The 19,445-nt window shown below is 35.3% G+C and overlaps 1 protein-coding gene across 2 annotated transcripts in view; it reads left to right on the forward strand.

The window, feature by feature from the left end:
- The window catches only part of ABCB7 (ATP binding cassette subfamily B member 7), a 157,435-nt gene that overhangs the window by 101,120 nt on the left and 36,870 nt on the right, over positions 1–19,445 (forward strand). For both annotated transcript variants that reach the window (XM_059386333.1, XM_059386334.1), the window contains 6 exons: positions 1,245–1,364; positions 14,297–14,429; positions 15,287–15,555; positions 16,173–16,261; positions 16,354–16,441; positions 18,884–19,058. In XM_059386333.1, coding sequence (XP_059242316.1) covers positions 1,245–1,364; positions 14,297–14,429; positions 15,287–15,555; positions 16,173–16,261; positions 16,354–16,441; positions 18,884–19,058 — 874 coding nt within the window. The remainder of the gene's footprint in view (positions 1–1,244; positions 1,365–14,296; positions 14,430–15,286; positions 15,556–16,172; positions 16,262–16,353; positions 16,442–18,883; positions 19,059–19,445) is intronic.

The raw sequence follows: 19,445 nt of genomic DNA on the forward strand, positions 1-19,445 counted from the left end.
CTGATGTTTTCTTGTAGGAACTTTATGGTTTCCTGTCTCACATTTAGGTCTTTTATCCATTTTGAATTTATTTTTGTGTATGGTATAAGCAATTCAGTTTCATTCTTTTGTATGTAACTGTCCCAATTTTCCCAGCACCATGTGTTGAAGAGACTATCTTTTTCCCCCATTGTATATTCTTGCCTTCTTTGTCTTAGATTAATCCACCATAGAAGTATGGGTTTATTTCTGGACCTCTGTTTTCTTCCATTGATTTATGTGTCTGTTTTTGTGCCAGTACCATACTATTTTAATTACTACAGCTTTGTAGTGTATCTTGAAATCTGGGATTATGATAACCTCCAGTTTTGGTCTTTTATTTTTTTTTAGTTTTTATTTTAATTCCAGTTAGTTATCATGCAGTGTAATATTAGTTCCAAGTGTATAATATAGTGATTCAGCAATTGCACGTATCACGCAGTGCTCATCATGACGGGTGCTTTCCCCGATACCCATCACATCTTTCATCCATCTCCCTACTCCCTTCCCCACTGGTAACCATTAGTTTTTTTTTTTTTTTCTAATTAAAAGAGTCTGTTTCTCTCTCTCTCTCTCTTTTATTACTTTTTTTACTCACATTTTTTTTGGTTTCTTAAATTCCACATGAGTAAAATCATGTGGTATTAGTCTCTCTCTGACTGACATACTTCACTTTCATTACACCCTCTAGCTCCATCAGTGTTATTTCAGATGGCAAGATTTCATTCTCTTTATGACCGAGTAATATTCCATTGTGTGTGTGTATATACACACATACATATATATATGCTACTACTTCTTTATCCATTTATTAATCAGTGGACAGTTGGGCTGTTTCCATAATTTGGCTATTATAAAGACTGCTTTTATAAACATGGTGCATATATCCCTTTGAATTAGTGTTTTTGTATTCTTTGCGTAAATACCCAGTAGTGTGATTACTGGATCATAGGGTTCTTCTTCCTTTTCATGATTGCTTTGGCTATTCAGGGTCCTTTGTGATTCTATACGTATTTTAGGATTATTTGTTCTAGTTCTGTGAAAAACATTATTGGTATTTTGATAGGGATTGCATTAACTGTATATTAATTATACTTAAATAAAAAAAGTTAAGTTTATAATGTTTGCAAATTTTTCACAAATATGTACATAATTCTACATTATTAAAATACAGTTATATTTGAAATGACATGTTTCTTACTTCTTTGTTTTCTCTCTCTCAACAGTTAAAAGATGTTGATACTCGGAAAATCATGAAAGCAATGGTTTCTTATGTGTGGCCCAAAGACAGGCCAGATCTACGAGCTAGAGTTGGCATTTCCTTGGGATTTTTGGGTGGTGCAAAGGTAAGAATAGGAGAAATTATGCATTGTTTGTTGCGTAACTAAGAAATTGTATGGCATTTTCTAATAATGAAACTTGAGCTGATAAAAGCTACTTTGGAGGGAGCATTATTAACTTTAAGGACCCTTATTTACATAACTCTTTTATGCAGTCAGAAATTATATGGTAATGCCCAGTTTATCTGTGGATCAGATTTAAGAGCCTCAACTTAATGGAATTCACTCCTGAAACCAGTGTAAGATAAAGGATCATTAGTTGTAACAAAGCATTAAGAACTTTATAAAACAATCTCCTCAGAACCCTGTTGGCTCTTTCTTAATGCATATTTCTCATAAGCTTGGTTTTCAGCTCCCAGTAAATTGAGAAGAGAATAAAGACACATTTAGGCACACTGATAGCATAAGTGGTAAGCAACAATGTGAAGAGGAAAAAAAAAAAAACAAAAAACAGGAAGACTTAAAAAAAAAATGCCCACCAAAGCTGGCCGTATTTATTTATTTATTTATTTAATAGACATATAATGTATTTTTAGCCCCGGGGTACAGGTCTGTGAATCACCAGGTTTACACACTTCACAGCACTCACCCTAGCACATACTCTCCCCAATGTTCATAACCCCACCACCCTCCTCTGACCCCCCATCCCCCCCGCAACCCCCCGTTTGCTTTGTGAGGTTGCGAGTTTCTTATGGTTTGTCTCCCTCCTGATCCCATCTTTGTTTTCATTTTCCTACCCCCCAAACCCCCCCATGTTGCATCTCCACTTCCTCATATCAGGGAGATCATATGATAGTTGTCTTTCTCCGACTGACTCACTTTGCTAAGCATGATACCCTCTAGTTCCATCCACGTTGCCGCAAATGGCAAGATTTTGTTTCTTTTGATGGCTGCACACACACACACACACACCCATACACATACTCTTCTTTATCCATTCATCCGTTGATGGACATCTAGGTTCTTTCCATAGTTTGGCTATTGTGGACATTGCTGCTATAAACATTCGGGTGCACGTGCCCCTTTGGATCACTACGTTTGTATCTTTAGGGTAAATACCCAATAGTGCAATTGCTGGGTCATAGGGCAGTTCTATTTTCAACATTTTGAGGAACCTCCATGCTGTTTTCCAGAGTGGTTGCACTAGCTTCTAGCACCACTTTTTGAAAAGACTGTTTTCCCCCTACTTGGTTGCCTCTACTCCTTTGTTAAACATCAGTTGAATATATTCGTGTATATTTTTCTATTTCTGGACTCTGTTCTGTTCTGTTGGTCTATTTATTCTTTTGCCAGCACCACACTGTCTTGACTATTGCAGCTTTATGGTAAGTCTTGCAGTCAAGTAGTGTCAGCCCTCTGACAGTGGTTTTCCAATATTGTGTTTGATATTCTGGGTCTTTTGTTTTTCTCTATAATGCTTAGAATTGGTTTGTCCATATCTACCAAATAGCTGGGATTTTGATTGGGACTACATTGAATATTTAGAGCAAGTTTACGAACAACTGACATCTTGACAATATTGAGTCATTCCATCCATGAACATGGAATCTGTTCATTAAGTTCCTTTTTGATTTCTTTCATCAGAGTATTATAGTTTTCCTCATATAGATCTTGAACATGCTTTGTTAGATTTATACCTAATTATATCATTTTGGGTACAAATTTAGGTGGTCTTAATTTTTTATTTCAAATCATGTATTGTTCACTGGAGATAAATAGGAAAGCAGTTGACTTTTGTATATTAACCTCATATCCTGGCAAGCTTGCTAGAGTTGCTTATTAGTTTCAGGAGGGGTTTTTTTTGTTGTTGGTTGTTGTCACTTCTTCAGGATTTTCTACATAGCTAATCATATCATCTGCAAAAATAGTTTTATTTCTTCTTTCCTAACATGTGTGTCTTGTCTTTCCTTTTCTTATTGCATTACCTAGGACTTCCAGTACCATGTTGAACAAGAGCGATAAGAGAGGGCATTTTGCTTTGTTCCCAGATTTAGGGGTAAAGCATCTAGTTTCTCATCATTTAATATGTTGTTAGCTACAGGGTTTTGTTGTAGGTGTCTTTAATCTCGTTGAAGAAGTTTCTTTCTTGTTTTATTTTTTTTATTGTTATGTTAGTCATTGGTTTTTGATGTAGTGTTCCAAGATTCATTGTTTGCATATAACACCCACTGCTCCATGCAATATATGCCCTCCTTAATAGCCATCACTAGGCTAACCCATCCCCCTCTCCCCTCTAAAACCCTGTTTGTTTCTTGGAATCCATATTCTCATGGTTTGTCTACCCATCTGATTCCCCCCGGATAATTGGCTTTCCTGCTTGACTTATTTCACTGAGCATAATCTCCTCCAGTTCCATCCATGTTGATGCAAAGCTGATGCATCCTCTCTGATGGCTGAGTGATATTCCATTGTATATATGGACCACATCTTTATCCATTCATCTGTTGAAGGGCATCTCAGCTCTTTCCACAGTTTGGCTATTGTGGATGTTGCTGTTATGAACATTGGGGTGCTTAGGGCCCTTCTTTTCACTACATCTTTTCATTTTTGGGGTAAATACCCAGTAGTATAATTGCTAGGTCATAGAGTAGCTCTATTTTTAATTTTTTGAGGAATTTCCACACTGTTTTCCAAAGTGCTATACCACCTTGCATTCCCACCAGTAGTGTAAGAGGGTTCCTCTTTCTCCACATCCTCTCCAACATTTGTTTCTTGCCTTTTCAATTGTTGCCATTCTGACTGGAATAAGGTGGTATCTCAATGTGGTTTTGACTTGAATTTCCCTGATGGCTAGTGGTGGTGAACCTTTTTTGCATGTGTCTGACACTACAGGCAAAGAGCTGATATCCAAGATCTATAAAGAAGTTTCTTTCTATTTTGTTCCCAGTTTGCTGAGAGTTTTTTTTTTTTTTATCATGAATAGGTATTGGATTTTGTCTAGTGGTTTTTTCCCTCTATTGATATCATGGGATATTTTTTCTTTAGTCTGTTGATGGGATGGATTACATTAATTGATTTTCTAATATTGAACTAGCTATGCATACCTGGAGTGAATTCCACTTGGTCATGTTATATATTTATTTTTATATAATATTGGATTTGATTTGGTAATATTTTGGTGAGAATTTTTTATCTGTAATCATGAGAGATAGTGGTCTAGAGTTTTCCTTTCTTATAATGTCTGCCTGGTTTTGGTATTAGTGTAGTGTTGGCCTCCTACAATGAGTTCAAAAATTTTCCTTCTGTCTCTCTTTTCTGGAAGGAATAGTATTTACAGATTGAATATATTGTCTACTTTTCTTTTCTTCTTGTTTTGCCTTGCTAATAATATCTCCCTTTAGTGCTCTTGTCCATTATGTTCTTTCTCTTCTTCTGATCTTTTTGAGACTCGAGAGATGAACAAACAAAATTCTCTTTTACCTCTTCATGTATATTGGGCCCTTCTTGGCCGCACTAGTTATAGAGTCCTTAATTATCAGAGACTGCTGTGAAAGGGATTAATTTTTGAGAAATTTAGGTATTAAAAGGGTCTGGAAGAATTGCGTTCTTCAGATGACTTAGACAATACTTTCATGACCAAGAAGGGAAAAGTCACTTTAAAATCTAGAATTTGAGAACCTCAGCAAACTGATCATATGGACCAGTAAATTTGGCATCATATAGATACAGCATACTTTTGGTTGTCCTTGATGGTGATTGTACTTTTTCCTTAATTCCATTATATAATTTAATGTCCCAAGCTGTGCATTTCCAAGTTAAAGTTAAACAGATTCAATTCCTTAATTATATACCAGTCCTAAAAATTCAAGAATTTAGATTATTTATATATGTGATATAAACTTTTGATCTAGGAAAGAAAAAAAATTGTGTAGTAAGTCCTTTTATTTCTCTTGTGCTTAAATTAATGGGCACATTGCAGTTATAGATGAAACATAACTTCTGTCCCATGATTATAATCCAGTGAAAACAGTTTCTTAATTTTTAGAAAACAACAGTGGGATTAAATTCCATACTGAGTCATTTTTGATTGAAATACATCAACATCTAGCCTTATTTTTAGACCTCTCCAGCCTCTAGGAAGCCAAGTCTGGTGTGGCCTGAGACACTGGCTTTATTTTTTAAATTTTGCTTTTAATATACATGCAGTAAAGTGTACTCTTATGATTTTTAATACATGAATATATTCATGTAATCACTGCCATAGTCAGGATACAAAAATGTGCTACTATTGTGTAACCCCTTTGTGGATATATCCTCTTCAGACCCCTACCTGCTGGATACTACTGATTTGCCTTCTATCATTATAATTTTGTCATTTTGAGAATACCATATAAATAGAATCATGCAGTATATAATTGTTTGAGCTGGCTCTTCTCACACAACATAATGTCTTTGTCATTCATCCAATTCATTAAGTCTATCAATAGTTCATTTTTCTTTTTATTGCTGAGGTGCTGTAGTATGGATGTACTCTATTTACCTACTGGTAGACATTTGGTTTCTTTCCACCTTTTGGCAATTATAACTAGAGTGACTGTAAGCACTTACATATGGGTGTTTGTATGAACCTGAGTTTTCATTTCTCTAGGATAAATATCTAAGAGGGGAATTTCTAGGTTATGGTTGGTGTAATTTTAACTCTATAAGAAACCACTGGACTGTTTTACAGAATGGTTATTTTTGTCTTCCTAACAGCAGTGATGAGAGTTCCAGTTGCTTTACTTCTTTGCCAACACATGATATTGTCAAGCATTTAGTGATGTCTCGTGGTTTCAATATATGTTTTCCTAATGGCTAACTATATTGAATATCCTTGCATATGCTTAGTTGCCAGCCACCTATGCACTTTGGTGAAGTGTCTGTTCAAGTTTTGTCCATTTTTAGTTAGGCTTTTGTTTTTACTATTCAGTGAGTTATTTATACATTCTGGATATGAGACCTTTCTCAGATATGTAATTTGCAAAAATTTTCTCCCATCTGTAGCTTTTTAAAAAATTCCCTTAATAGTGTTTTATATAGAACAAGAGTTTTTAATTTTGATGGGTTCCAGTTTATTATTTTTTTCCTTTATGGATTATGTTTTAGTTATTATGTCTAAGAACTTTTTGCCTAACTCAAGGTCATTATGATTTTCTCCTGAGTTTTCTTCTAAAAGTTATATATTCATCTTTTACATTTATGTTTATGCTCCATTTTGAGTTAATTACTGTATCCAGTGTAGTTGGAGGTTCATTGTTTTGTCCATTTGTTCTTAACATAAACACTATACTCTCCTATTTGAATTTCCTTTGTATCCTATTGCTGTTGTAAAAACTTTTCACACTTGATAGCTTAAAACCACACATATATATTATTTTGTAAAGTTCAGAAGTCCAAAATTAGGTCTCCTGGGTCAGAATAAAAGCATTTGTCAGGGCTGTGTTCCCTCTAGAGGCTCTTGGGGGAAAAACCCATTTCCTTGCCTTTTCTATTGGCATGCCTTGACTTGTGGCTGCCCCCCCTCCATTTTAAAGCCTGCAGCATCTTCATTCTCTCTGACTCTAACTTATGTCCTCTATAGTCATGTCTTTTGTCTTGACTTTGGATCCCCTCCCACCTCCCTCTTATTATAAGATTTATAAGAACCCTTTTGATTACACTTGGCCCACCTAGGTAATTCACAATACTCTTCCCAGCTCATATTCTTTAGTTTAATCACGTGCAAAGTTTGTTTTGCTATGTAAGGTATCATCTTCCCAGGTTCTGGAGATTAGTACCTTAGCACATGGAGATTTTAGGGAGCCATTATTCTCTCTACGTGTGTGTGTGTGTGTGTGTGTGTGTATCTTTTTCTGGACTTCGTTCTTGTCTGTTGATCTATATGTGTCTGTCTGTCCATTCATCCACACCACCTTGACTTTATTGAGATAGATAATTTGATTCTTTCAAAGTTTTTCTTTTTAAAATTTTTTTGACTGTTCTAGTTTCTTTGTCCATTAATTTTAGAATGATCTTGTCTATAGCTACAAAGAAGCCATATAGGATTTTTAAATGGATTTTTATTAAATCTCTAGAGCAACTGGGAGAATTGACATCCCTGCTACATTGAGTGTTCCAGTCAGTGAACATAGAATATCTCTTCACTTACTTAGGTCTTGTTTATTTCATCTGCACTTGTAGCTTTATCATATAGACACTGAACATGTTTGATTAGACCATTGGTTTCCAACCAGGGGTGACTTTGCCTTTCAGGGGACATTTGGCACTATCTGGAGACATTTTTGATGGTTGCAGTTGGGGATGAGGGTGCCACTAGCGTATAGTAGGTAGACATTAAGGACACTGCTAAACATCCTAAAATGTACAGAATGTCTCTTCTCATAAGAAAGAATTATCTAAGACAGAATGTAGTGCTGAAGGTTGAGAAATCGTGGGTTAGGTTTGTACTTCAAGATTTCTTTGGTGGAGGGTTATTTTAATTTTTTAAAAGATTTTATTTATTTATTTGAAAGTGAGAGAGTACGAACAGGGGGAGGGGCAGAGGGAGAGGAAGCAGCAGACTCCCCCCTGAGCAGGGAGCCTGATGTGGAACTCAGTCTCAGGATCCTAGGATCATGACCTGAACTGAGGGCAGATGCTTAACTGACTGAGCCACCCAGGCACTGGGGTATTGTAGTTTTTTAAAATGTTGGTTCATTACTATATTGATATATTAATAATTATTTGCTTATATTGGTTATAATTTGTTGATCATTATATTTATAATTATTGAGAAATTTGGAGTTTGGCCTACCATTTTATTATTTGTTTTGTGCCAGTTTCATCTTTCATTACTCCATTTCATCTTTCCTTTCATCTTTTGTGTTATTTAAGCATGTTTTACTATCCCATTTTACTTTATCTATTGTGCCTTTTAATCTATGTACTCCTATAATTTTTTTGTAGTTGCTCTAGGAATTACAATATTGATACTGAACTTCTCATAGCTTCCTTAGAATCAGTATTTTACCATGTCAAGTGAAATGTAAAAGTATTACTACTCTTTAAGTCCCTTTACCTTCCCATTTATATTTATAGGTTATCTTGTCTATTACATCTGTATACAGTGAAAACTCCATCAGTCAATGATTTAACTTTTGGTTTTGTCCATCAAACATATTTTAAAGAACTTAAGAGAATAGGCTACTATATTTGCACAGATATTTACTATTTCTGTTGTTTTTCCTTCATTTCTGACGTTCCACGTTTCCATCTGCTACCATTTCCCATGTGTATGAAGAGTTTCCTTTAGAAGTTCTTTTAGAGGAGGTCTGCTAGTGACTAATTTTTAGTTTTCCTTAACCTGAAAGGGTCTTGATATTCCTTTCATTTCTGAAGGCTAATTTTGCTGATTACAGGATTCTAAATTGACAGTTCATTACTTTTACCACTTGAAAACTGTGCCACTTCCTGCTGGCCTCCCTGGAAATCTGGTTTCTTTAAATTGTTTTCCCCTTATACATAATGTATTGTTTCTATCTGGCTGCTTTTAAGATTTTTAAATTTGTCTTTAGCTTTTGGAATGCTAATTATAATGTGTCTTTATGTGAATTTTTTTGGGTTTTCCCTAATCGGGGGTTACTTATCTTCTTGAATCTGTAAGTTTATGTCTTTTGCCAGATTTAGGGAATTTTTAGTCATTATTTATTGAAATACTCTTTCCAGCCTCAGATTTTCTCTTCTTATCTTCTGAGACTCTAAAGAGGAGTGATAGATCTTTATTTTATAGTCCCATAGATCCCAGAGTCTTGTGCCCTCTCCCCCCTTTTTAGTGTTTTCTCTCTGTTGTTCATATTCAATAAATTTTATTGTTCTGTTTTCAAGTTGACTGATTTCTTTCCTTTGTCCTCTCCATTCTTCATAGAGCCCATACATTCAGATTTTTTTTTAATCAGTCATTATATTTTTTTGGTTCTGGATTTTTCGTTTGGTTCTTTATGTCCTCTTTATCTGCTGAGACATTGTATTTTTTGTTGTTTGAAACATGTTCATAAATGCTCCTTGAAGCACTTTTGTTCTGAAAACCTCATCAGGTATTTCTAACATTTGTGTGTGTTGATTGTATTCTTTTATTTCAAGTTGATGTCTTAGTAGTCCTTGGTATACTGAGTGACTTTTTATTGGAACTTTGGATATTTTGAGTATTATGGTATGAGACTCTGGCTTTTTAAAAAATCTTTTGTTGGGGCGCCTGGGTGGCTCAGTGGGTTAAGCCGCTGCCTTCAGCTCAGGTCATGATCTCAGGGTCCTGGGATTGAGTCCCGCATCGGGCTCTCTGCTCGGTAGGGAGCCTGCTTCCCTCTCTCTCTCTCTCTCTCTGCCTGCCTCTCCATCTACTTGTGATTTCTCTCTGTCAAATAAATAAATAAAATCTTTAAAAAAAAAAATCTTTTGTTTAGCAGACATCCTATGATACTGTTCCAGTGGGGATGGGCTGCTGCCTCATTACTTCAGGTGGGGTTAAAAGTCTAGGTTCTCACCTTGGTCTCCATTGACTCCTAAAGCAAGGGACTCCTCATGGCTGCTAGATGGGGTAGGAGTTTAGGCTCCTCAACAGGATAAAAGACAAGCTACACACCATTAGAAAATATTTGCGAATTACAGACCCAATGAAGGCCTCTATATCTAGAAAATATAGAGAGAACTCTTAAACTCAATATAAAACAACAAAAGCAAAAAACCAGTCTAGTTACAACATTTGCAAAACACACGAACAGATATTTAACTAAAGAGGATATATGGGTGGAAAATCAGAATATGAAAAGAATATGAAATATGAAAACATCATTGCTGTTAGGGAAACCCAAATTTAAACTACAAGATATCACTATACACTTACTAAAATAGTTTCAAAATAAAAGGATGCCAGGTGGCTTAGTCTGTTGAGCATCTGACTCTAGATCTCAGCTCAGGTCTTGGACTCAGGGACATGATTCAGGCTCCCCATTGTGGAGCCTGCTTAAAAAATTGGCTTCAAAATAAAAAAAATAGTAATGATATCAAATGTTGGTGAGGATGCTGAGGAATTGGATCACTCATACTTTACTGGTGGTGGGAATATAAAATGGTATAGCCACTCAGAAAGAGTATGGCAGTTTCCTAAAAAGTTCAGTATAGACTTACCATATGATTTTTAAATTACCCATGGGAATTTATCCCAGAGAAATGAAAACTTATGACCACCTGTATGAAAGTTTCTACAGCATCTTTTTATTGATAGTCCAAAACTACAAACAACCAAAATGTCATTTAGGGATGAATAAACTTGGTGCATCTGTGGAATAGTACTTAGCTATAAAAAATGAGCTATTGAGGGGTACCTGCGTGATACAGCTGGTTAAACATCAGACTCTTGGTTTCAGCTTAGGTCATGATATGAGGGTCATTGCTCCATGCTTGGCACAGAGTCTGCTAAAGACTCTCTCTCTCCCTCTGTCCCTCCCCTCCGTACATGTGCATACTTTTTCCCTCTCTCAAATAAATAAATCTTTAAAAATAAGCTGTTGATACATGCATCATCCTTGATGAACCCTGAGTGAAGAAAAAGGTCAGTCTCAAAAGATTATGAACTATATGATTCCATATTTTATATATATATATATATATATATATATATAATATAAAATTCTCAAAATGACTAAACTATAGAGTTAAAGCACAGATTAGTGGTTGCCAGAGGACAGGGATTTAGGTATGGGGCAAGGTGGGATGGGAGTGATTATAAAGAGGTAGCATAAGAGATTTCTTGTTGTGATGGAGTAGTTCTGTATCTTGACTGTGGTGATGGTTACATGGATCTAAAGATGGTATAAAATGGCATAGGACCATATAGGCAATACATAGAAACCACACACATACATGAATACATATTTAAGTATGATAAAAATTAAATTAGTCTGTAGTCTGGTTAATAGTAATGTGCCAGTGTACATTTTTGGTCTTGATATTCAACTACAGCTATATAAGATGTCATCATTAGGAGACACTGAGTGAAGGGTTATGAGTCTCTTTGTACTACTTTTGCAACTTCCTGTGAGTCTGTAATTATTTCAGAAGAAAAGGTTTTTTTTTTTTTTAATTCACATTTCTCTGAGGTGGCTTAAGTGTAGTTCTTGTGAAAACAGAATATTAGGTAAAACCAATATTTGCCACCCCCTATGCTCAAAGTACCACAAGGCCACTGCAGCCAACATACATATACTAATAAAAACATCTACACATAATATACTCCTTTCTATTTCTTTGGTATTTTAAAATTTCTTTCCTTTCTAAAATTACTTTTTTGGGGGAAAACTGGAAGTAATCAGTAGTTATATTAGAGGTAGTACATGTTCTTAGAAATGTGCTAACTTCCTTTTTTCTGTCAATTAAAATACAGGGCAGATGATAATTTACATTCTTTATACATTTATAAGGATGGTCCCAAATTTGACCAGACCCAAACACATTTCCAAGAAAGTAAAATAACACAACTTTCTTGATGATACATTATTTTTAGTCACTACTCACTCTGGCTGCGACAAAGACACAATGGGCTGTAAGTTATGAGAATTGTGTGCTAGCTATAGCTATCACTTTTTCTCCTGCTCAGGAAATTGTATTAGAATGCAAGTGAGGGGATGTGGTCTTATTATACAGAAACACTGGAATCTGCTCAAATTTTGAAAAATTATTTATGTCATACTTTATGCTGGTTACAATAACACATTTGAGAGCATCTACTTTAGAGTACAAATGAAGTAGAATAATATGATCCCTTGCTTTATGAGCTGCTAATATGGCAATGGTATTCTAGAAAAAATTCTGAATTTCAAGTTAGTCTTGGATTTTAATCCTAGCTCTGCTGCTTATCAGACAGGTCATTAAACCTCATGGAACCTAAGTTTCCTCAATTACAGGGCTGTCCATTGAATGGAATTATGTCATTCAGTTCTCACCTTTGTGAAAGATACCTAGTACCATACGTGTCTCTGATAGCTGTTCACAAAATGTTTGTTTTGCCACAAAAGTTTTATAAACTGAGGTTGAGAAGCCAGTATATGCATGAACATTGCACCTGGAAAGCAAATGATAAATATATAGTAAAAAGGACAAATACTGAGGTATATAAACTGTGAAAAAAAAGGAGTTTGCAAATGAAAAGTGTCAAATGGGTTGCAGGTTTCAGAGAAGGCATCATGATGGGAATGGTATTCAGAGTGGGTTTTAAAAAAATGGAAAGGAAGAAAGATAAATCAGGCAGGCAGACCATTTCAAGCAGAAGCAAGAGCTTGAGGTTATATGATTATATAGAAATCAAAATTGAGAAATTTATCATACTTCAAACTTGCTATTCTATTAGATTATATTTTAGAAGTTAGAAAAAATGTTAAGCAATTTTTCCCGAAGTGTTACATTCTTAAACGTGGTCCAATATCTGCTGCATATTTTAATGGTATTGTTGAACCTACTTGGTTGCTAGGACACTTGTATACTTTACTTTGAAATCTTGATTGGTAAGATTTACATAGCTCCTGTCAGCTGTCAGCTAAACTTAGGCTTGTTGACAATATTTTTTATGTTTAACAAAGATGAATGATATAATAATGGGATTAACAAGAGCTGGGATTTCATTGTTTTTGTTAAGCCTTACAGACTTGCTTTCAGGGCACCTGGGTGGCTAAATCTGTTAATCTGCTGCCTTTGACTCAGGTCATGATCTCAGGGTCCTGGGATTGAGCATCACTTTGGGTGCCCTGCTCAGCAGGGAGTCTGCTTCTCCATCTCTCTCTCTCAAATAAATAAAAATTTAAAAAAAGAATTGCTTTCATATGTTATTGATATACATGAACTTAATTTCTTTAAAGCTTTGGCATTCTGATCAGTTTTCTGTTCTTAAGTGATAGTTGATGTTTTTGATACTATAACCTTGCAGAAAATGTGAAATGTGCCTTGAATATATGAAAGCAGTATACCCATAATTTTCATATTTTCTGGTGTATTCTCTTAGACAAATAGGTTGGTTTTTGAAAGCTTATTTTGGTATATAGTGAGTTTTGTTTAGTATTGGAGCAAAGGAATCTTCTTAAATTTTTATTACTGAGTTATAGTTGACATATGATGTCAAAATTAGTTTCAGGTATACAGCAAAGTGATCCAGCAATTCTGTACATTACTCAGCGCTCACCACAAAAATGCAGTCACCATACAACATTATTACAGTGTTATTGACTCTGTTTCTTATGCCATACTTTTTGTCTCCATGACTCACTTATCTTAAAACCAAAAGTTTGTACTTCTTCATTTCCTTCACCTCCTCTCTGACCAAAGGAATCTTTTTGTGGGGCAAATAGATCTACGATTTTTGTGTTTTTTCCCAAGTAGTCAGTCAGCCACAGATACTTGTAATTTATCTACTTTTGAAATACATTTTCACTAAATATTTTAGTTTTACTGTTATTTTGGTGAACAAATAATTTTATGTATTTGATTGGATATCTACTAAATACAAAGCATAGTAGTACAGAACAAGTGTAGGATTATGATACAGATCATCAAGGATCTAGTAAGAAAGAAAAATATTTACATAAATGATGATAAGACAGTTTGCCTTAAGTGTCATAAGCTCTGTAGCAATTTCAGATAATGGAGAGAGCATTTTGAGTAGATAATCAGGGATTATTTCATGGAGGCATGATCATTTGACTAATGCTTGTTGCTTTTAAATGAATATTAACATGGCAGTCAGTGTGAGGTAGAAATTCTGAAATGACAGCTCTCCACTGCCAAAGATTTTATCTTTTTAAACTGGGAAAATCATTTCATTACTAATAAATGATTAATATCTAAACATTCCCATAAATACTAACTTAAGGTAAATATTTTTATTTTTAGAGAGTACATTTATTTATGATGGTTAATTGTTGCTTTTATATTTTTAGGCCATGAATATTGTGGTCCCCTTCATGTTTAAATATGCTGTAGACAGCCTCAACCAGATGTCGGGAAACATGTTGAACCTGAGTGATGCACCAAATACAGTTGCAACCATGGCAACGGCAGTTCTGATTGGCTGTATGTGTGATTCTTTGATCTGTCTACAGGTGTTGACTTTCTTCAAGAGGGTTTCATCATATTTGAGAAGATGACCTTTTCACCACAAATACATTTAGCATTTTGGACGTTTATCATTTTATGTGAGATATTTGAAATGTGGTTTTTAAAAATTCTTTTTATGGTATACTTTCTAAAAATTCTCTAACAGCCTAATTTTTCAAGTTCTAGAAAAAAATAACATGAAATAAGACATTGAAATCATAACAATGATAGTCTATCAAATAACCTTTTCAATAATTCTTTCTAGTCATTTTCTTGCTGTTGTTAATTATTTAATGGGAAATAGCTAAATAATGATATGCATACATTAATGTCTTTTTGAATTATATTCAATAACCATGACACAAATTTACCATTTGTAAAGAACAGAACATGTTGCTTTGTTCCCTCATGCATTAGGAAGGACACTTTGTGAGACTCAGGAGATTTGAATAGGGACATGCTTTAGTCAAGGCACTTGATTTTTTAGGATCTCGATTTTATCATTTGTTATTTGGGGGAACTGAAGTAGATTAGAATTTGTCCACAATAAGGCCAGATAGATGTCTCTTTATTAAAAGTGTTTAGTTGGAAAAAATCTTACAACATCTGGAATTTATAGAGGGAAATAACAATGAAAGGGATCCATAGTGGTAGAAAGATTGGTAGTCACTAGGTTAGGTGCTTTCTTTCTAGGTTTCTTTTACTTTAAGTATTCTGTGATGTATTCATTTATTGTATAAACACTTTCTTACTTACTATATACTTAACATTTTATACCTATGATTCTAACGTTTATATAACCCAGTTTTTTTTTCTTTTGAATGTATTGTTAGATGGTGTATCAAGAGCTGGAGCTGCCTTTTTTAATGAAGTTCGAAATGCAGTATTTGGCAAGGTGGCCCAAAATTCAATCCGAAGAATAGCCAGAAATGTCTTTCTCCATCTGCACAACCTGGATCTGGCTTTCCACCTGAGTAGACAGACAGGAGCTTTATCAAAGGCTATTGACAGAGGGACAAGGGGTATCAGTTTTGTCCTGAGTGCTTTAGTATTTAATCTCCTTCCCATCATGTTTGAGGTGACTCTTGTCAGTGGTATTTTGGTAAGACATTTTTCATAATAAGCTTTTATCTTACATTCTCATTAGTGGCTATTTAGTATTTGAAGGTGGTGTGCTATTGAATATTCATGGTTTGAAAGCAAAATTCCATTGTATGAGAGGAGTTATGCAGTTAATTTAATTATTTGCCACAAGCTTCAAGAGACTGTCCAAAATCTTTATCATGTTGTTATTGTAAAGAGCTGGTCAGTTCAACACATCCATCAGTTGTTTAATTAGTGCTTGTAATTGTTTTGGCAGAGATATTTGTGTATGACTTTGGACTGGTATGCTCAGATTACCTCGATTGTTCACCATTTATAATCTAAGCAATTTCATATTTTATAATTTAAACTGTATATATACTCTTTATTCCTCTTAAGGCTTATTGGGTTATTTTTCATCAGCATTTGACTGTAGTATCAATGTGGCAAGTGTTTAGCTTTCTTCCCTTGCTACCTAGGGTAGCTTTTCTAAGGTATTTGATTCCTAACACATTTATTTATACAACTTCCCATCAGCATGTTTTTATTAAAATCTTTTGACTGATATTTGCTGTTGTAGATTATAAACTATTTGGCAAGAACAATGACTGTAAATTCTTCTTTTGGCTTCTCCAGTATTATAGATGTGGTGCCCAGTTTGCATTGGTAACCCTCGGGACTCTTGGTGCATACACAGCATTCACAGTTGCTGTTACACGGTGGAGGTAAAGTATTTCCCAGGAGCCAGTCAAGGTTCAGAAATTAGCTATGCTATTATAATAAAAATTTCATGCCTATGCACATCTTTGTCTTACAGAACTAGATTTAGAATAGAAATGAACAAAGCGGATAATGATGCAGGTAACGCTGCCATAGACTCGCTGCTGAATTATGAAACTGTGAAGGTAATATGTTTAATTATACTTTCCTCTGCCTTCCACATTGCACAAAGATTTGTTCTGCCATTTAATGGAATAGGTGCTGTTAAGTTAGAGTTTTAGATGAGGATAGGATCTCTAGTTATGACAGAGTAATTGGACTTTGTTATTTTTCCTTATTTGGAAATTGTCTTCTCTTTCTGCCTCCATTTTTGTCTGGCAGCATCAGAATTTTACCTTCTGAATTAATTTATAAGTGAGAAAAGTATAGGTAGCACCCTTGATTCAGAATGAACACTAAGCTAGTCAAACAGACATGTAAGTTCTTGACTTTCTATCCCTCAGAGAACCTAACATACTGCTTTCCATTATTCTTTCATTTATATGTTCATTTTTCCATTTAACAAATATTACTGAATGCTTTTTATGTCCAAAGCCCTACACTTGGTCTTGTGATGGGGGAGGGTGGTAAAAAATTATTAATATTTAACCCTTGCCCTCCCGCCCTCCCAGATTTAACTCCATTAACTGGGAGAGTTAAAGTAAGTATGCAGGTAACTATATAAGAAGGTGTAATGGCGGTAGGGGCAATGAGAACTGTCATTTCGGTCTCAAGGGATCAGGGGAAGGCTTTGTGAAGGAAATGCCATTAACAGCTTTTTCTTAGGGATGCCTAGGTGGCTCAGTGGATTAAGCCTCTGCCTTTGGCTCAGGTCATGGTCCCAAGGCCCTAGGATCGAGCCCCACATTGGGCTCTCTGCTCAGCAGGGAGCCTGCTTCCCCCTCTCTCTCTGCCTGCCTCTCTGCTTACTTGTGCTTTCTCTCTCTGTGTCAAATAAATAAATAAAATCTTTAAAAAACCGCTTTTAAAAAAATCTTTTTTTTTTTAAAGTAATCTCTACACCATTGTGAGGCTTGAACTCAAAACCTCATGATCAAGAGTCATCTGCTCCACTGAGAGCCTGCCAGGCATCCCCATTGACAGCTGTTTTAGATCTGGATTTAAGTTAACCAGGCATTGGGGCACCTGGGTGGGTTAAGCCTCTGCCTTCTGCTCAGGTCATGATCTTGGTCCTGGGATCAAGCCCCGCATTGGGCTCTCCGCTCAGCGGGGAGCCGGTTTCTCCCTCTCTCTGTGCCTGCCTCTCTGCCTACTTGTGATCTCTCTCTCTCTCTATCAAATAAAAGAATAAAATCTTCAAAGAAAATTAACCAGACATTCATCAGAATGAGATCAATTTCATGGACTTTTCAAATACAGTTCATTGTGGAGAACTATAGGAGTACCATAGTCCAGTGTATTGAAAGTCATTTTTTAAAATGGAGTGTGCGGTATAAAATTGTATCCATACATGAGGTCTTTTTTTTTTTTTTTAGTTTTTAAAAAGATTTATTATTTTATTTTATTTTATTTTATTTTATTTTATTTTATTTTTTCAATGTTCCAAGATTCATTGTTTATGCATCACACTCAGTGCTCCATGTACTACATGCCCTCCTTAATACCCACCACCAAGCTCACCCATCTCCCCACCCACATCCCTTCCAAAACCCTCAGTTTCTTTCTCAGAGTCCACAGTCTCTCATGGTTCGTCTCCCCCTCCGATTTCCCCCAATTCACTTTTCCTTTCCATCTCCTAATGTCCTCCATTTATTCCTTATGTTCCACAAGTAAGTGAAACCATATGATAATTGACTCACTCTGCTTGACTTACTTCACTCAGCATAATCTCCTCCAGTTTCGTCCATGTTGATACAAAAGTTGGGTATTCATCCTTTCTGATGGAGGCGTAATATTCCATTGTATATATGAACCATATCTTCTTTATCCATTTGTCTGTTGAAGAGCATCTTGGCTCTCTACACAGTTTGGTGACTGTGGCCATTGCTGCTATGAACACTGGGGTACAGATGGCCCTTCTTTTCACTACATCTGTATTTTTGGGGTAAATACCCAGTAGTGTAATTGCAGGGTCATAGGGACCTGGTCTATCATAGGGTCTATTTCTAATTTCTTAAGGAATCTCCACACTGTTTTCCCAAGTAGCTTCACCAACTTGCCTTCCCACCAACAGTGTAAGGGGGTTCCCCTTTCTCCACATACTCTCCAACACATGTTGTTTACTATCTTGTTGATTTTGGCCATTCTAACTGGTGTAAGGTGGTATCTCAACGTGGTTTTGATTTGAATCTCCCAATGGCTAATGATGAAGAACATTTTTTCTTGTGTCTGTTAGCCATTTGTATGTCTTCATTGGAGAAGTGTCTGTTCATGTCTTCTGCCCATTTTTTAATGTGATTATCTGTTTTATTGTGTGTTGAGTTTGAGGAGTTCTTTATAGATCTTGGATATAAGCCCTTTATCTGTAGTGTCATTTGCAAATATCTTCTCCCACCCCATGGATTGCCTTTAAGAGAATAAATTCTATTTGTACTTGCATATAATTACTATTTTTGTTTGTTTTGTAGTATTTTAATAATGAAAACTATGAAGCACAAAGATATGATAGATTTCTGAAGACATATGAAACTGCTTCATTGAAAAGTACCTCTACTCTGGCTATGCTGAACTTTGGTCAAAGTGCTATTTTCAGTGTTGGTTTAACAACTATTATGGTGCTCGCCAGTCAGGGAATTGTGGCAGGTAATGGATCTGCAGTGTTCACATTAAAGATACTTTACTTAACCTTTATAAATAAAGATTAATGAAAGAAATGTATATATTAGTCTTACTATAAAGCATGTTCAATAAGGTGCTTTAACATCCTTGGAGTGCTTTCCTTTTTGTATCAGAATGTGTTTTCTTAATTGTATGGTAATGTTTTTTAACTTCCTTTTGTTTGACACTGTAAGTTTAGCACTAGCTCCCTCATTAATTAGGACTACTGTTTATACATTTTGTGGGGCTACATACTGATTGTTTCCGGAGTAACTTCTTTTTTTAGCATTTAATATTTCTAATTTCCGTTTCTCTGTGGACCCGGAAAGCAGTGTAATTAATTTAGTGTTTAGTACAAAGGATTACAATTAC

Source organism: Mustela nigripes, chromosome X (genome assembly GCF_022355385.1).
Source record: "Mustela nigripes isolate SB6536 chromosome X, MUSNIG.SB6536, whole genome shotgun sequence".
Classification (NCBI taxonomy): domain Eukaryota; kingdom Metazoa; phylum Chordata; class Mammalia; order Carnivora; family Mustelidae; genus Mustela; species Mustela nigripes.